The sequence below is a fragment of the Nilaparvata lugens genome, chromosome X (genome assembly GCF_014356525.2).
Source record: "Nilaparvata lugens isolate BPH chromosome X, ASM1435652v1, whole genome shotgun sequence".
NCBI lineage: Eukaryota > Metazoa > Arthropoda > Insecta > Hemiptera > Delphacidae > Nilaparvata > Nilaparvata lugens.
In genome coordinates, this window is record NC_052518.1 from 102,062,867 (window position 1) to 102,082,127 (window position 19,261).

General features: G+C 32.2%; 1 protein-coding gene across 8 annotated transcripts in view; it reads right to left on the bottom strand.

Moving 5' to 3' along the window:
- LOC111052762 (histone-arginine methyltransferase CARMER) overlaps positions 1-19,261 on the bottom strand; it is a 34,977-nt gene that overhangs the window by 3,658 nt on the left and 12,058 nt on the right. The window contains exons 8-11 of one of the 8 annotated variants that reach the window (XM_039442861.1): positions 17,519-17,741; positions 15,163-15,341; positions 13,859-13,948; positions 1,130-1,196 (exon numbers count right to left, since the gene is read on the bottom strand). In XM_039442861.1, coding sequence (XP_039298795.1) covers positions 1,177-1,196; positions 13,859-13,948; positions 15,163-15,341; positions 17,519-17,741 — 512 coding nt within the window. In that variant the 3' untranslated portion in view covers positions 1,130-1,176. Of the gene's footprint in view, positions 1-1,129; positions 1,197-6,180; positions 8,276-13,858; positions 13,949-15,150; positions 15,342-17,518; positions 17,742-19,261 lie in introns of those variants that run through there. The other 7 variants (XM_022339530.2, XM_022339527.2, XM_022339529.2 and 4 more) reach the window with 7 other exon arrangements.

Genomic DNA, 19,261 nt, shown 5'->3' on the forward strand with positions numbered 1-19,261 from the left:
TCTCCACTGCCATTATAACGTGGACCAAACTATAGTTATCTGATTGTTGAGAAGAATAACATCAACAACAACTAAATTTTGCACATTTTCACTGTACATTTTTGCACAAGGAATATCGAGTGTTCAATATATTTTTTCAATAAAGAAAAACTATATTTTTTAAAAGTAAATTGTACAATATTATAGAACACTATTTGTAATGCGATTTGAGCAATTTACACTGATAAGCACTTATGTTTTAGTTTATACTGAAGCATATTCATGAGTTGAAGTTAGTTTTTTTAAGGATATTGAAGCGACTATTTGTAAATTATAAATTGGCTTTTGGGGTGTTGAAACAGTATGGTACAAAGACGAAAAACACTGAAGTGTATTCAGAGTGTTTCATTGATGAAGCCAAAACTAAATTAAAGTGAGATTCATCCAAATAAACTGGAAAAATACTAATCATGAGCCACAAGTTCAGCCATTCATTCTCATCTTTTAACGCAACCAAACCTCAAAAATCAGGATTTGAAAGAGGCAAAACAGGAAATCATTTTGTCTGTTTTGTCTCCTTGAAATCCTGATTTGAGAGGTTTGAGTGCGTTTTAGACGAAAATGTTATTTCTTCAGATTTAAATTCACTTCAATACTACATAATTCAAAATACCGGCCAATAATAAGGTATCCCATTTCTATCCCTTTGAAATTGAAAAATTGAGTTTATACTCAAATTAACAACAAACTTTAAATACCAAACTATCCAAAGGATAGTAAATTTCGGTTATGTTGCAAACATTCCCTTTAGTAAAATGGTATAGATAATAAAACTTGACACAGTATTTATTAATTTTATCAAAAAAATGTCTTGGATATTAGAAGGATCTCTTGAGGAACACAGTAGATAGCTTATCCTAATCACTGATTTATATCATGAAATTAAATTAAAATAAAACAAATTTGATTAAAAAAACTTCAAGTTGAGAACTAAGCATTCATGATTATTTATAGGAAAAATACTAAAATGCTAAATTCAGATGAATTAGGTAGAAAAATTGCATCGCATACTGTTCATGAATTGGTTTTATTGTAAGGCAAGTACTTTGTTTTAATTAGGATATCATGCAAGTGCGTAGTTATTACTTACCGATTATAAAGAGTCATCCATTAATCTACACCGAAAGCGTACAAATTTCAAGGTTTACTTCTCATTTCTGAAAATCGAAAACCTTCAATAATTCGTTGAGAACATCATTTTTGTACAGAGGCAGGGTGGATTTTCGGTGTAGAATAATAGAAACATATTTTCCAACGATGATTTTTGAAGTTAGCGTAATCCAAAAATATTTTCAAGCAAATGTGAAAACCAGGCAGAAATTCACCCAAAACCATCCAATGCTCAAGCCAGTGGTTGAATCTAGTGAACTGTAAACTCACCGTGCAATTTATTATAACAGATTTTCTTATTGAAGATCCCCATTACCGAAGTTGAAAGTTGAATCAAGCCAGTTGTAAACTCCATGTGTTAGAAGTTATTTCATTTGCGAACGATTCCAATGAAAATACTAGTTATATTGTAAAACACTTATTGACATGGGCTGCTTTTAAATTAATAAAACAAAATAAATCTTATAGCACCCTTTATTCTTTAAAAAACTTTAAAATAGTTGAACAACTAGTTTCGGTTTACACCATCTTCAGGTTATAAAATAAAATAAAATTAAATAACTGTTTACTAATTGATTCAACCTGAAGATGGTGTAAACCGAAACTAGTTGTTCAACTATTTTAAAGTTTTTTTAAAGAATAAAGGGTGCTATAAGATTTATTTTGTTTTATTAGTTATATTTGTAAATAGTTGTGAACGTACTTTCAAATCAGATGAAATAATTTCGGTTTTACAACACAATTCGTCTAGAACTGAAATTACGATTGATGTGTAATACGGAAAATAAAGTAGCCTATCTCGGCATTATAAATAAAATTTTGTCGTATCGTAGAAGGTAAAATTGAATCAAGCTCCAACAATTGAGATCAATGAAATATTTCAAAAAAAGTTGAATACTTTCCATGGCTTGGTTTTAGAGGCGATCTGTAACTGATACACCATTTTTTGGAAATTATAAACATAAATTTTGGACTGCTTGGCTGCTGCTTCCACCGATGAAGTACATAGAAGATTTGAAACATGATTTGAAGACATTACACGTTGGAAGCATTAGCAAAATTCGAAGCGAAAGTTATATGATTCCTCTGCAATTCAGGCTCATAGCAATCAATGTTCAACAGCTACAGCGCTAGAGGCCATTTTAAGCTGCAGCTCAAACTCATTCATTTCATACATTATTTTGTACAATAGTATCTAATAGCTACTAAAACTACTAGTGTCTAATAGTGTTTACTAATCACTAAGCATCAGTGAATTATGGAACAAGCTTAGTGTAAGTCAAAGGTAGTGTATTCACTAGAATAAAAATCAGTATCATACAAAGCTCCATCTGACATTTATTTGATTGTTTTATTTGAAGATATTGCTCTTTGATGGCATCTCCCACATAGAAATTTCTCGGGAGTGTCTTTCTCAGTAAATTTAGAGATTATATTGAGAATATATATTATTGTAAGTACATCATTTTACTAATTTCATAGAAGCTGTTTTCTTTTTTGTTTGTACTTTTGTTCACTTTCTTTACTGAAGAATAACATTTATTTATTCAAATTTGAATCCATAGGAGTGTCTTTCTCAGTAAATTTAGAGATTATATTTAGAATATATATTATTGTAAGTACATCATTTTTCTAATTTCATAGAAGCTGTTTTTTTTTCTTTGTACTTTTGTTCACTTTCTTTACTGAAGAATAACATTTATTTATTCAAATTTGACTCCATAGCCATAGCACTTGACTTCAATGCTAGAGGGCTATTTGTAGAAAATAATACAGTTTTCCTTTGAACAAGTTCAACTAATTGAATATTATTTGGCCTCCCAATATTTTATATTTAGACTATATTGATATGATTTCGACCAAGTGATTTTTCCTACATAGGACAACAGAATAGTTCACTATCTTTATGGTCAGAGTAAAAAAATCTCTTCGACAGAGGCTTGGTATTTCAAATTTTGAATTATATTCATGCCTGATTTTTCAGAATCGTTTCAATAGTTCTGTAGCAGTAAAAACTAGAACCAAAAGAATATTATATGCAATGTAAACCGTTCTACTCTGCAAATGGAAGACATATTTTTAAGAACATATATATGCCACTCGTGAACTCGAGGTGTGTAAAAGCAGAGTTCTTCTATATTTTATACCTTTAAATATGATCCGTCCAATTTTCGTTACTGACAAGTTGTAGAATACCTTGTAGATAAAAGGTAGAGATGATAATCAGGCCAAAATAGGTCCTTGAAGCAATTATACTCTTATCGATTATTTCTTATATTTCTATTATTGTTTATTCAACAATAAAGAAGTGAATAGGTCCAGATAGTGTGCAATAGTTATCTCGTTGCACCAAATTATAATAAACAGTTGAGATAAAAATAATCAACCTTTCCATCTTATACCTTTCGATCTCCTTCTGAATTTAACATTTCTGATACACAAGGTTTCAGTGAAAATGATAAATTTTCGTCGCATCCAAAAATGCTAGTTGAAATCTGTATACTGCTTATGACAGACTGTAGTATAAATCTTACCACTCGTGAGTATAAATTCAATTTTAAAAGGCTTTCAATAGATCGAATAAACTGAGCATGACACAAGACTAGATCTGAATTATTCAAGCGCAACTAGTCAAAAAAGAGTGAATTTTTGAAATCTACTAACTACGAAAACGCTGTCTCTCTACAACTGTCAACTATTGTAACCAAATCCGGTTGATATGTGAGATTTTCCAAAACCGTTTCCCACTACCAAGCAAAACAATGTAAAAACATAACAATACTACCATTCAATCACTACACTAGATTAATGATTCACAGAAGAAACCCTCAACCCATCAACCCAAATCAGAATACCATGCAGATGTTGATTGATTAGTTAATTTTCTCAAGAAAAAAATATTCTGAACTTTGATTCTCCTAAAGTAAATTCTTTCCTTTTATGTGACTTGTCAATTTAAGCTTCAGTTCTTCATTATTGCTTATTATCTCACTCTCAATCATGTTGCCACGCCATTTCCCAAAAATTCAATATTTCTCTCAAATATTTTCTCTTGAAATTTCGTTTATCAACAAAAACTTCAACATTTTCATCTGTGCTTATCCTCAAGTATTTCTATTGTAATAAAGTTCAATAATTCAAATATATTATTTGATGTGTCGCATCTGACATATTTGTAATAATTGTGTCTAAAAATATGTAAATTCACCAAGATTAAAACAGAAATGAAATTTTCTGTTATAATTTACAAGTCTCGCGATTCATTAATAATATAATCAGCTTAATTATATAATTATAATTGAAATCAGCTTTAGTAGAATTATTTTCATCTTAGTTGTCTATTCTGAAGTACCATGGATAATAGTGAAATGACAAAAACTCAGTAGTTTAGAAATAACAGTCTAATTTGTGAAACAGACAGCTTTTATCACGGGTCCTTGTTAGTTAACATCAATCTTGAAAAGTATGATCACATTGGATGCGTGTATGTGCAAGTGCACATCAGATCATGCTTGAGCCAAAAACAAAATCTGAAAAGAGCCATTGAAAAACGTTGTTACTTGCATGTAGCTGCAACCAGCAAGTGCACGCGTTCAGTGTGAGTGTTCCTATTGATCTTGCCAGATGTCGTTTCTCATGCATGTACTTGCACATATGCACATCCAATATGATCTTACCCTAGTCTAGTTACACACACACATCGATTTCCGGCCGTGAGATTTTTTGCCGTCCTTATAATTCTATTAGATTGAACATAACTTGACAAACATATTATGTGATCATGTGTTCGTCAAGTTCCATTTGGGCTAGTAGAATTTATAAGGAATTGTACGTCATCGATTTGTGTGTAACTGGCTTTACATTCTATTAGTTTGAGTAAAATGTTATGATGGTGGTAGTATTTTTTTCAATTCGTTTGATTCCAGTAAAAAGTTAGTTGAAACTGGCACCTAATGGACTTCCTAAGTTCTACAAGCGACTAAGAACAACAATAATCACTTCAATCACAAAATTCTCACACTCCCCCCACCATTACCAAATAATAAAATCACTCCCAAATAATTCGAACTACAAAAATCATAAAATCTCCCACACTACTCCCTGAAAATAATAAATTTGGAGAAGTGATTGTCCTTGCAGGAACATGATGCTATTGACGCTAATTTCTCGTTGCAACGGCGAAAGCACTTCATGGAGGTGGGAGTCCACCTAAAACTGTAGGTACACTCAACTATCACCACGCACAAGCCACGGGCTTGGAAACTAGAACGACGAGATGCAGCCAGCAGGTACGATTGACGATTCCTGTTCTGAAACAACTTGTGATTTCTAAAACAACGAGTGATTTCTACCACAATTTTTGAGTGGTAGAAAGGGCTTACAAGTTCCCCTATCTAGATGAAGATTTTTAAAAATTTCATTTCATTTCACAACTGTTTCTAAAAATGAACCATCACAAGAAACTTGAAAATGCGCAATGTTATCAAACAATTCCCTTACATAACTTGAAAGTAGCACAGATCAACTAACTTTTCTCTCAGCATCCCATAATGAGACCATTAATTGGGAAGAAATTTTCCATTCGATAGGTTTAGAAGAGAGGAATCTAATTGTGGCTGTCTTAAAATGTACCTGATTAAGATAGAAATAAAAATGCGCTAACTGTGTCATAATCGAGTCGCTCACGACGAATGTTTTCGATTACCTTAAAAATTAACTTACAGGAAGTTTTTCTATGAAATAGGATTTTCATCGACTCTGTGACTTCCTTGAGACCAAGAACAACAATTGAATAACTATTCATAGGCGTCTCACACCTCAACTTAACCCAAACCCTATCCTTATAACTAGAAATCTTATATATTTAATCATGGACTTTTTTGTAGTAGAACTGTCGAAAATCTTAGTTTCAGATATCAGCTGCAGTGGTTGATGTTTTGAATTGAATGGGTAATCATACTTAATCTATAGACTGTAGACATCTATCAGCTAAACATCGGAAAGAGCGCAAGGAAAAATGACAATACGAAATGTTCAATAAATGTTTATGAACATCTAATACAAACTTTCAATAACATCTAACACCATTTTCAATAAACTTTCAGGTTTAAATGGTGTACATCTAACACAGCCACCATATTTATCCAGCAACAAATCTTTTCAACTTACAAATGAGATATTGAGTACAACAAACCAACCAAGCAACTACTTTGCAATACATTTGAGCAGTTTACAACGTTTATACTGCACAACAATCATTTATAACACCGTAATGAACATCAATATTGATAAAATACTGAGAACAGAGATGTTAAAACGTTGAATACAGGTATTATACCAGTGTAATAACCTCCAGCGTAGTCAGCGCAACAATCTTTCTAACGTAAACAATTATGTTTTTTCTAAATATGTACTTTATTCAAATTCAATAAAGCAATTAATTTGCTTGTAACGATTTTACAATAACTATGCCAGTGGAATCAATTCAACAATACTGAAGCGCATAACATATAATAGTAATGAGATCAAAACTATAGCTAACAAAAACAAAGCTTAAGTTGTTGAAACATGAAAAAACCTTAAGAAATCTTCAATCTTCAATTATTAACGAAAATTCTAAGAGGAAATTAGAGAACAATAAATTATTGGATTACAAATTGATGTGAAAATTATCATGACATTTCAGATTGATTGACTTCTTTCCTGAATATTTAATTTGAATGCCTGATTATAGTAAGCATATGGTCATCTAGAGTGTTTCCAAACTCCCTAGTAATAGTCTAAGGCTTGTTCCTGGGTACAAAACATGTATCCAGACAGCTTTAAAATTATATTTGGATATGTTTTGTACTCAGGAACAATGCCTTAGAATATTGGTAGGTAGTTTGGAAACAGCCTGTATATTGAACAAATATAAATTGAATCGTAATGTTTGTTTGAAATTAATATTGCATAAAAATTTAATATGATTCGTTATTACAAGATAGAATAAACAAAGCCACCTGATTTCAAAAATGTTAAGTAGATAGGTCTATTGTCAACTTGTTGTGTATCCACTTCAAAGTGAATGTATTCACTTGAAAATCTAACTAATAATTTTACAAAAATATTAAATGTGTGTCTGAACGATTCATACTACAAACACATTATATAAATGGTAAATTGGACATAACATTATCTTTAAAGAATAATGAAAGTCAATGCACATAGAAAATATATCTACTGTATTCCTAGAAAAGGAATGGAGATTTTTTCAAAATGCGTCTAAGCTTAGCCCGTATTAAGGGAATATAATAATACTTAATTTGACTAACGAAATGTAAAAAAATACGAACTAAACAAATTCTAGTCTTATATTACTGGAACAGCTGTAATACATCATTGACAAGCCGTTCACGGAAACGTATAATACTGTCTAATCAATTTCATGAAAAATTGAGAAAATACGAATATGCAAAAATAGACATTTATCGTTAAACAGTATAGTAAAATAGTTCTTTTCAAAATGTAGGAAGAAAATATTATTCTTTTTAGAATATTTACCATATACACACTTATACATCCATCTACATCTATCATTAATTAGTATACGTATGGACGAAATATTTTTACAGCAACCAATGGAATGTGAGGTTTGAAGCAAATGTGAATTCCTCACAAAAAAGCGATGGATAGGAATGAAAAGAATATTTCTGCCTCATTGGAAAGAGTGGAACAGATCAACTTATCTTCCTTCAAAGATGTTCCAAGACTAGACAATCAATGGAAGAAATTACAAAAATGTCAAATACTAAATAGACAATACAGTAATTATAAGATAATCGTAACGAGAAAACAAGAATATCTTTTTGAGATATCCATTAAAGCAAAAACTGAGATTCGAATTCTACTTTAAACAATAGTAAGTATATAATATAATAGTATTATTGTCTCGTCGTCCTTTGTTAAATATTCACTCGAAATTTTCAATTTCGTCCAATGACAGTTGCAGGATAAATTCTTCGTAATCGTAGAAGTCCGGCACTCCTGTTGAACGAAATAAATTACTTTCATCCAACATGAAATTGATTATGTCTGCAACTTTAGTTGAAAATATTCCAAACATCCATCTGTGCTACAAGATCACCTGTCCAAATAATGGGCAAAACGTAAATCCATTAATAATTATAAATCATAAATTAAAAATTGATAAATAAAATTTATGTAGCACTACAAAATTTTTCTAGCTTCGAAAAATTTGTATACTGCATTTTATTGAATTGTATATTGAAAAAATGTAAATCAATATTGCATAAAAATAATGTTTATAAATGGAGGTAAAAAAATAATGTTTAATAATATGGAGATAAAAAAATAATGTTAAATAATATAGAGATGAAAAAAATATTGTTAAAATAAGATTTTCTTTTCCTAGACCACTTTTAGAGCTGAGGAAATTATAGTTTGTATATACAATTAATATTGGTCTAAAATATATTAACATTGGCATGTATCAATATTGTATAATTCTAAAATTTATCCTACATATAGTAAAATACGAGCTTCTCATACCTAGTTATCGCAACGGATTTTATCAAACATTTATACAATGTCTGATAATGCTGCATCTGTCCAATCAGCTGGCAGAGAATTGGTATAATGCATATTAATGAACGACATATCAGATATATATTGAAATAGCAAAATATATTCAAATTATTATCAAAATATGAGCTTCTCATAACTAGAAATACTCCAAATATCAGGGTAGGCTTGAATTTCTATACTGTATTATTGATAATAAAGGATGAAAATCAGGAACCGTATAGTATTCAAATAAGCATAGATCTCTAATTTTTGAACTTGTAATATTTTTATTACTTCGATTTTTTTATAAGACATTTTAAAACAATATTATTTATGGATTACAACATTGAGTAGGTGAAGTCCATCCTAATATTATATCCACACACTCGAAAATCTGCTCATCAACGATTGCTATTTGAGCAAACATGTGAAGAAGGATTTTATAAAAAATATAGAAATTGGAAATATGAATAAAAATGGTCTTCCATCAATGTTTTATTATAGGTCCATTGTTCTAAAACGAAATCACATTACTATATTATAAAACCGTTTCATGTTAAAAAATGAAAGATTTATGCTCATTTGGAATACGTCCGGTTTCATGTAGACTCCCTTTATAATACGTACAGAAAATTAACCCATAGAATCAACCTTTTTCAGAAAAAAAGTCGACGTTAAAGATGGTAACCAGCTTAAAATAAACTAGGAAATACACATTATGTATTATTTAAATTCCAGTTAAAAATTACAGGTTATTCAAATATCCTCTTATGAACCTTATTTTTATTATTATTATACAGAATGTATCTCAAATTTAAACACATTGGCTTTTAACCAATGTATTATTATTTGTATTATTATACAGAATGTATCTCAAATTTAAACACATTGGCTTTTAACGCTAATTGGATTTTAATATTTTGTAATTATCAAAGAGGACACATTATACTAAGTGGACAAACTTTATATACTGATTTTCAAGTTATAATGAAAAAGGAAATGTTTCACCACTATAGATAGACCTATTCAAGTTGGAAGGGGAAGGGATTCCCACAGATCGCCTTGTCATTGGTGGAAGTCGAACTAGTTTTATTTCTTTACTTTCAATATATTTTCATAAGTCCGATACCACCAAGCTCGTTATGACATTTGAAAGCTCCTAAGTACGCTTTACACGCGTGCACTGGAATTATCGATAGTAACTAATGCCATAGAAATCATATGCTCCAGTGCACGCGTTGTAAACTGTCCCCAAATTGAACATCTTCAAGTGTCTTGACCAAACTTGGTGAAACTGGGCATTATAAATTTGGGGGAATAAACATGTGTTTTGAAACTAATAACCATGTCATTCGGAGTTTTCATCAAATAGCACGCACAGCTATTGCAAATCACAAACTACATCATTGAGAGTTTACAACATATTTCCAAACAGGTAATATAATTATGACTCCTTCAATACTAATCCGAATCCCTCTTAGAATTCGAGGGTTCCAGTTCAAATTCAAAAAATAGGAAGTTGATTGTTCGAAAGATAATAATTATTGATAGTTATTATACCATAACACTGTTATAGGCAAGTATACATCTCATACTGCTAGAGCAGTGTAAGCACCTAATTTTCCCTACATGCATTCAAAAATCGGTTAGATGTGTGAAGAGGCAGTCAAAAATTCAATTGAATAGCTCGGAGGGTCAGAGAAATCTTAAATATTCTAATTCGGATGCTTAATGATAATTAATATAAACTATCTCAGCTATTCACTAAAAACAACTATAATTAATAAGTCTAGTCATAGTATGCGTCCTAAAGTATTGGAGATAAATAAACATAATTAATTCTGGAACGATCCTCGTATCTGTTTAGAATGCTGCTCTTTTGTATATTAATTGAGATAAATAAACATAATTAATTCTGGAACGATCCTCGTATCTGTTTAGAATGCTGCTCCTTTGTATATTAATGCTCCTATTATTCCAAGTGCACAAAATTATTTTTATTCTATTTTTTCAGCACCAGACACAAGCAGTAGTTTTTCTGTTTACGAGAGATATACTGTTAACTATGACTATATTTATTTACTATAATTATAAAGGAAAGAACTGGCTTACGGGATAGGAGACACATGATTGACGCATCATCACTTATCAACTAATGAATTGATTAACTTGTAATTTTACATTAAGATTCTGAATTCTCCGATGATGATTATAGGCCTATTTTTATTTATCAATCGATTATAAATTTAATAATTAAATAATCTAATTTATTCAATTCGTGATACAAAGTTTATGTAAAATAAAAAATATAAAATCAATTAGTTTTTCTATAACAAATTATACTTTATAATTTATGTTAATACTTTTAATATCAGCATGGAATTATGAAACTGAATTCAATCTACTTGTGCTTTTAACATCCCTAGCGGAGCACGAGTAACACCTGCTGGTATAATATATGATGATAAAATCAACACCCATTTTTTCATTCGATACATGAAATGTAATAAAAAAAATATCTTCGAACTAACAAATGCTATGCGATTGTCTGGGTCAACTCAAAAAGTACAACAGAACCCTAACTTTAACAATACTAGTGAAAATATTTTTTTTACAAATAACACAACATAAAAGTCGCATTGCTAAGACTTAGTCACTGATATCTGAATTTAAGAAACCACTAGCAAAATAAAAACAAAAAACTAAAAGCTTAAGATTGCTAGAAATAATATTATTGAGTCGACGGAATTTTTTAATGCGTGAAAAACTCTGAGAATATATTATGTAAAAGTGGTTACTTTCATATAAACTACATAGTGGATAAGTACAACTAAATAGATTACAATTGAAGGATTAAGAATCATGTAATGGATGTTACATGACAGTATGAAGTGCATAACCACTGTTGTTGAATGATCCCAACAAAATGCAACAATTAATTCATAACGCAAAATATATCACAAATACCTGCTTAACGTTCCAGAACACGTTCTAGACTTTTAAACGATTGAGTAAGATCTAAATAGGTTAGAACAGGAATGCAAAGAAAACTATATTTAAATTTTACAAGGCTAGGATTAAGAGTTGACAAATTAGTTTTTAATTGTACAAAGATCACCTTACCTGATTAATTACCCTCAAAATTTGAGGTGGCTTTGCAGAAAACAATTACATATTAATCACACTTCTTTCAAAAACACTTTCTACAACTAGATAACATTTAACCTTTCACCCCTATATAGTACAAACTGCAACCAAATGTAACCGTGGAGAAGGTTAGAAATGAGACATTAATAACAACATTTGTTACTGTTTAGAAAACACTATGACACTTTTGAGTTCAAAAGCGGTCGTGCAAATAGCATCAAGCATAATTCAAACGTTCTAGTCAATCAGCAATGGAATACTGAAAGCAGTTGCAATCGTATGGAAAAGTGCAAGCCGCATTAAAGTTCCATGATTTGACTCGTGTATTTGCTTCGTGTTCAGCTATGTTAGTTCAATATTTATTTTCAATCTCGAGCCGTTCTATAGCACGTGTGAAGCCTCAGCACACCCATGTAAAGCCAAGTGAGACATGTTTTACAGAACATGTGAAGGCAAGCAAGGCGCAATATGGTGGAATGGGTTAGTCAAATATAATAATTATATTATCAGGCTTTGGCATTGGAATGTGCCTCAGATTCAATGGTACACTACACAAGAAAGTAGGTACTTAGTGTAGACAGACCACTTGTAAAAAACAATACATTGTTTATGCTGGCGTTTTATAAAACACATATCTAATAACGAAGTATTCAAATACAAATTGACCATCTCGTTGTCCATACAATGAATTTTTGACTGCCTCTACTCTATCAAAGAATTTTGTATGTCATAGAATTTGTAAAAATAGTAGAGAAAGAGAATTGGGCAGAGCGAATTAGAACAGAACAGACTATCGCCATAGAGAAACAATAGCGTAAGTGGATATCCCATGGTATAGGGCGTTTATGTCGCAACTTTTACTGTTATCCCAAGACGATTACTGTTGATTAATGTCGAATTTTACTGTTTTGTTGGGGTGAGAGTGTATGAACGGCACAATATGAGAGACTACCAGTGTCACACAGCTTCAAGGGAAAGAATTATATGAACTAGCGGCTTGAGATAACAGTAAAAGTTGCGACATAAACGCCCTATACAATGGGATATCTACTTATGCTATTGTTTATCTATGCTATCACTTATCCTAGAACACTTCTGACTACTATTTATGTAATAAATTGAAAAAAAAAACTATCTGGGATGTCTTAAGGAGATTTTTCTTCAGAGTTCCAAGATTACATTATTCATTTATACATATTTTATAACATAGAAATATCTATATTCATTCTTTGATGGAGAAGAAATAATTTGGACAAAAAATCGTCCTAATTCATCTAAAGGTCTTCACACACGGAGCGACATGTAGCCAGGAATTATGTCTCCGGAAGATGTAGCCGTCCTATCTTTCAATGTTAAAGCTCTGCTACACTGGTGTGAAAAGAACAGATTGCCTAGCGTGGATTTAACATTGTGAGATAGGACGGTTACGTCTTCCAAAGAAATATTTCTAGCTAAACGTCGCTAGGTGTGAAAACACCTTAATGGATGAGATTAATATAGCAATGAAAATAAAGTCTATATAATTGCAGCTTTGTATGGATTACTTAATATAGATAGCTGATAAATTATTGAAGATGTTAAGCATCATTCGATCAAGTGCCAAAAAGAATTGTCAAGTATCATAAATCAGGCCCGTAACTCATTTAATACCTGATTTTTATAATTGGTAAAAAGGTAAACATAAAATGTTATTATTAACTTGTTTCAAATGCAACGGAAAATAGTCATTCTGATTCAAACTAGTATTAAATAGATATAAGGGGGACAACTTTGATAAGCTTTGGAATTCAAATATTACAGGGTTAATAGCCAGAAGTGTAATGAAATCAAACGATATTTGGAAAAGAGAATACTTGTTTAAAATGCCAAAACAGCAAAAAAGGTGAGAATGCATGTAATCAATAATTTGAAGAAAATATGGTAACAATGCAGAAAATGAATTTGAGAATGTAAAATTCAATGCTATGATAAGTGAATAAAGAATGTCGGAACATACCAAGATTTATGATCCCAGCATTGTTTTGCAACGTATCCATCGATACATCCCCCAGTCCGTTCACCGTAATTCCATTCACCATGTTGACGGCTGAAAAAATTAAAGTGATGTCAATGGAAATCGTGAATAATTAGGAACAAATTTATTACATAATTTTCTTAGAATATATCACTTCACATTCACTAGAACAGAAAAATTGAATTTAAATGTCTAGGTAATTTATATTATTCAAGTTGGTCATTGGTCTATAAAAAATATAAAATAAAATGATAATTATTCTGTTATCATTCCAATTTTTAATGAATAGTATAAAAGTATTTTCGACAGACATAAGGGAGTGATCATATACGCATCCAGTATGGTTATGCATGACCAAGCGCGCAGATGAGAAACAAAATGTGTAAAGAGCCATAGGAACACTCACACTTCACGCGTGCACTTGCTGGTGGCGTTCAGTGTGAGCAGCCCCATACAAGTGACAACGTGTTTCTATGGCTCTTTCCAGATTTTGTTATTTGGCTCATTCATGATCTAACGTGCACTTACACATACACGCATTTAATGTGCTTCATTGTAAAAAATAATAAATAAATGTGACCACACCATCATATTTTCTTATTTACATTTTTTGATTGAAGAACAAATTCGCAATTTTTGTACAATCAAATCTTGACTAGAATTGATAAGTTTATGCTACTTCAAAATCAATTTTTTCCCGCCATGGTATTATAAAAATGATACAACAAACTTTAATACAAAGTTACGCAAAATGACACACAAAAAGAAACTTTGTTAATCAAAATAATACGGAGCTAGAAAAGGATAGCAACACCAATGTTAATCGAATACTACCATTAAAACGTGTATCTCTCTATAGATATACAAATGATACTCTACATTCTACATACATACAAGTAAACTTGGAGAGAATGTAAAGTCAAACTTTGTGGCATCACATCTACTGTAATTTGAAATTGATTCGAGGTTACCTTGCCAACAATGTTAATCAAATACTATCACTACTATACTATTTTTTTTATTCATTTATTGTATAAAACACTATAATCATAATACAATTATGACATTCGAGGAAAAACTAGGCTGAGCCTGTACTATTTCTCTCCAAAAATTTTGATAAAATTTTAATGTTGTCCAAAATTTAAGGTTATGTAATCATTAAAACGTGGACCTCACTACAAATGATACTCTACATTCTACATACATACAATACAACTTATAGTCCAACTTTGTGGCATCACATTTACTGTAATTTGAAGTTGATTCGGGGTTACCTTGCCGCGCACCTTGTGTATCCAGTTGGTTCCAGTAGGACTCACTGGGCGAGGTTGTGCTTACTCCGGGTGGAGGCGCCACTGGCTGGCCTGTGTACCTGAAGTACGGATTTTGTAGATCTAAAGTATTCGTTACCTTAGTGTTATCGGCACCTTCGATGCACAGTTCCATCGTCACGTCGTAGCTTTGCCTGGAATAAACAAAGAATAAACTCATCACCCAAGTATTTTACTTTCATTATTCGTCATATGGAACGGCAACAAGGAAACATCGCTCCTGCGGTATATGACACGTCAAAGTGTAATCTAATATATACTCCATTTACACAAAGACAACATCAAATCAAATAAAATTTATTCATCAAAAACAATTACATTACAAATTATAATACTATAACAACCTTGTATAACATACAAGGTAATCTGAGTGTGAGAAAAAAAACTTGATAAAGAATGAATGAATGAATGTTATTTTATTTATTTGCCAAAAACAAAATACAAAAAAGCTTTACAAAAAATAAATGTAAGTATATGCTACTGCACTTAAAACCAAGATACATACATTTATTTAATTAGATATAATAACGAAATGATATCCTTTAAATTACAAACAATAGTTTTAAAATGAAGATTCAATTTATGATCACATGCATAAGTACAGTAGGTGAGGCAAAAACACCGGCAAAAGGAAGATTTCTTGTGCGCCAGTGTGAGTCGTAAATCAGCTTAATCAGGGATGTAATACATAAACTTGAATCTAGCGTATGAAGTGTTCAAAAATATAATTTATAATATGAAGTTGATTATTGTATAAAAGTCAACGATTGGAAATAATTCAAGTTTAGCCATGCATCTATGGCTCTTTTTCTGTGTTTATTATTTCGGAAATTATCAAGTGGAAATTCACTTTCTAGTATATTTATGAATTTACTGCTAATGTAGTAAAGTTGCCTTCTAAGAAGAGCTGAGTTGGTGTTATATATTTCATATTTTCTTATTGTATTAGGTCTAAGAAGAGTACACTGTCCATCCGGTCCCAGATGCAGTCTCTGCAAGGGATTTTGAGATTGGTAAAATTGGGGACGCGGGTGAAAGTCAACATCTTATAAAGCAAATTTCACAATACATAAAGCAGAAATCATCTTTCAAGGAAGTCCGCCAATTTGTATGGATATAATTAAAAAAGGAATTCCTGAGTGTTATCTTGAACTAACTCAAACCCTGAATTTTTCTAATGTGAGTTAAATTTGAATATTTAATATTACTTTATGATGGGACTAATTGAAAAAATAAGATAAAGGTACAAGTAATTCTTTGTAATTACTCATTACAAATAATGTAATAAGCTTATTTTCTTAAAAACTGAGGTAAACAAAAATACATGCGTGAAATATTAAATACAAAGTAAAATACCGTAACATAATACTGAAAAAATATTTTGCCGCATCTACACTCTAGCCGAGTGCGTACAAATGACGGCAAGTGCGAGAGTGTGGATGACTGGTTTGCCAGCGCTCGCCTTCACTGGCCTTCGTTCCGATATTTGTCGAGTGGCCAGCCGAGCATCCACAAATGGTCACATTGCAGTGTAGATGGCAAGACCAACGTGGCCAAGTTATGTTTGTTATCTCTGACGGGACGGATTCAAGGATCCAAAGAGGTTCAAGAAACCTCACAAGTCAACAGGAGCTTATTGTGTGCCCCAAATCGGCGATAAGTCTCAGGTCATTCTATCTTTAAACTTAGCGCCGCAGTGCAGGATAGTTTCTCACAGCTTGGCATCGTTGTCATTTGAGATGGGTGTCTGGCTTGGAGGTGTTTCGGCCGCATTGCAGGATGACTGTTAACGGTTGCCGGAAGATCAACAGCTGGGTTTTTTTCGTGATAGAGAAATTCTGATTGCAGATTTGTTCTCAGCGACCCCAAGTTTAGCCTGAAGGCTCAGAATGTCAACAATGTTTTTAAATAATTAAAAAGCATCATGAAAAGTCATTAATATGGTAGTACACCACGTTTATGGAAACTTATTATTGATTATAGGTAACACAAAAATCAAAATAATCGTGAGAAAGAAAACTGATGATGAACGCGAATAAGACCGCCACTCCATTTTTCTATTGTCTCGGCTGCTTGGCTGAGCCTGGCTGGAGGGATCAAATAACCGACTGGATTGATCTTTCGTCTGTCCGCTAGGCGGAACTACGCCGACCATTGCTGGGTGGAAGATGTTACTGCGGCCGCTCGCATTCCCACCAACGCTGCTATTATTTGCTGTCTCAGCGCCTAGTACGAGTCAGACAAGCATCCAGCCTGCACTGCGGAGCTAGCTTTACAGCATGCATAATCCGTTAGTCTGAACGTCACTTACCTCTGATTTGCTTGGAGGACTATCTTTCCAGTGAGGCGTTGTCCGTGTTTAGCGAATATGGGTTTCTCGAGTAAGCAACGCACTTGGTACCAATGAGTGAGAGGTTCCGTTGGAGACGTCGACAACCAGACCGTTTGGTTGCTTCCAGTGAAAGCCACATCGAACCACAGCGCCAGCCCATGTACCATTCCCGATTCCAGTATGTAGAACTCCAATGGTATGTCTGTTCAAACAAATGATTCAAATTTAATAGACAATTTTGAGAATGATCAAGTGTTATGTTAAAGGAGACGAGGCCGCGCTACCTGTACACTGGGCTATTGTTCCAGAAAGGTTCACCCCCCAACTCTCGATTACCATACTTTATTGTTCTCTGATTCCACTTCATTCCCTCATTAGTGGCCCCTTCTAGTTCTTGAAGGCACTTCTAGCTGGTAGCTGGTACCACCAACTTATCTATTACTTTGCACCTTACATCTATTACTTGTATTCTCTAGAATTATTGAATCTAAATCAGTGATCAAGTACTTGTAATTGTATCATTCTCAATGATTAATTTGAAGGAACTCAACTTTCTCTCAAGCTGTAAACAGACTAACTTGAATTAAACACAATCCGATACTTATTGAACGTGCGATGTTTGGTACCCGTTTAATTAGATTGAACACAACTTGGCAAACATATGATGTGTATCATGTGCTTTTCAGTTCCATTCAATCTCGTAGAATCTATAATGATGGCGTTCAATGTGTTCAAATTAGTGTATAATACGGTCTTAATTAACTAAAATTGTACTTATCACCGATAGTAATGTGTGTGTTTATCCAATCAATTCAATTCGTTTATTTCCACTTGGCATACAATACATGTACATATTTATATTTGATATTCAACAAAATAAGAATCACATTTTTACAAAAACAGTAGAAATAACATATTGATTGAGTGGAATTCCCCCAGTAAGACTATGCGTCTGAGATTGGGGGAAAGTTCCTGCAAGCAGTATTATTCAATAAGTAGTTATATGGTATTATATTTACTATAAATTACAATATGTGTAATTAAAATTACACAACTAAGATTCAGATAACAGTGGGTGAATTATAAGTGATAACATAATATAGTGTTGGGTGTAGCTTGATATCTAGAGTGGGAGAGCAAGAGGACCCAAAAACCGGAGGTAATTTATTGTTTTATAAGCCTCTATTATGTTTTGAAACTCTAAATACTTGAACGTAAGGTATGAGTGTATAAATGAATTTAGCATTTCGAAAATTAATGTATAAAGTTATTCCCCAATGCATTTTCTCTTCCTAGGTGTAAGGTGAGTGAATTAATGTATATTAATGTATAAAGTTATTCCCCAATGCATTTACTCTTCCTAGGTGTAAGGTGAGTGAATTAGCCTCTCAGCTCCAATCCAGCCTATGCTGAAGAGCCATTTCTTCAACGAGCTTTTAAAAATCACATTGCTGCTGCTCTCGGCCTCCCTCACATTATCTGGAACATTCCTGTATAAAATCTGAGCTAAATAGTATGGTGATTTGAGTTCAGTTGCGTTTATCAATCTAGGTATATAATATCCATGGTTGTTCCTATGTCGTGTTTGATAATTATGTTCGATATTGATGAATAGATCTGCTTTATGTTTCCTAATATAACTGAGTAATGTTTTGATGTATAGTTGTCTGATGTTGAGCACAGGGAAGTCCGAGAACAGCAGCGCTGTGGGGTATCTTGATT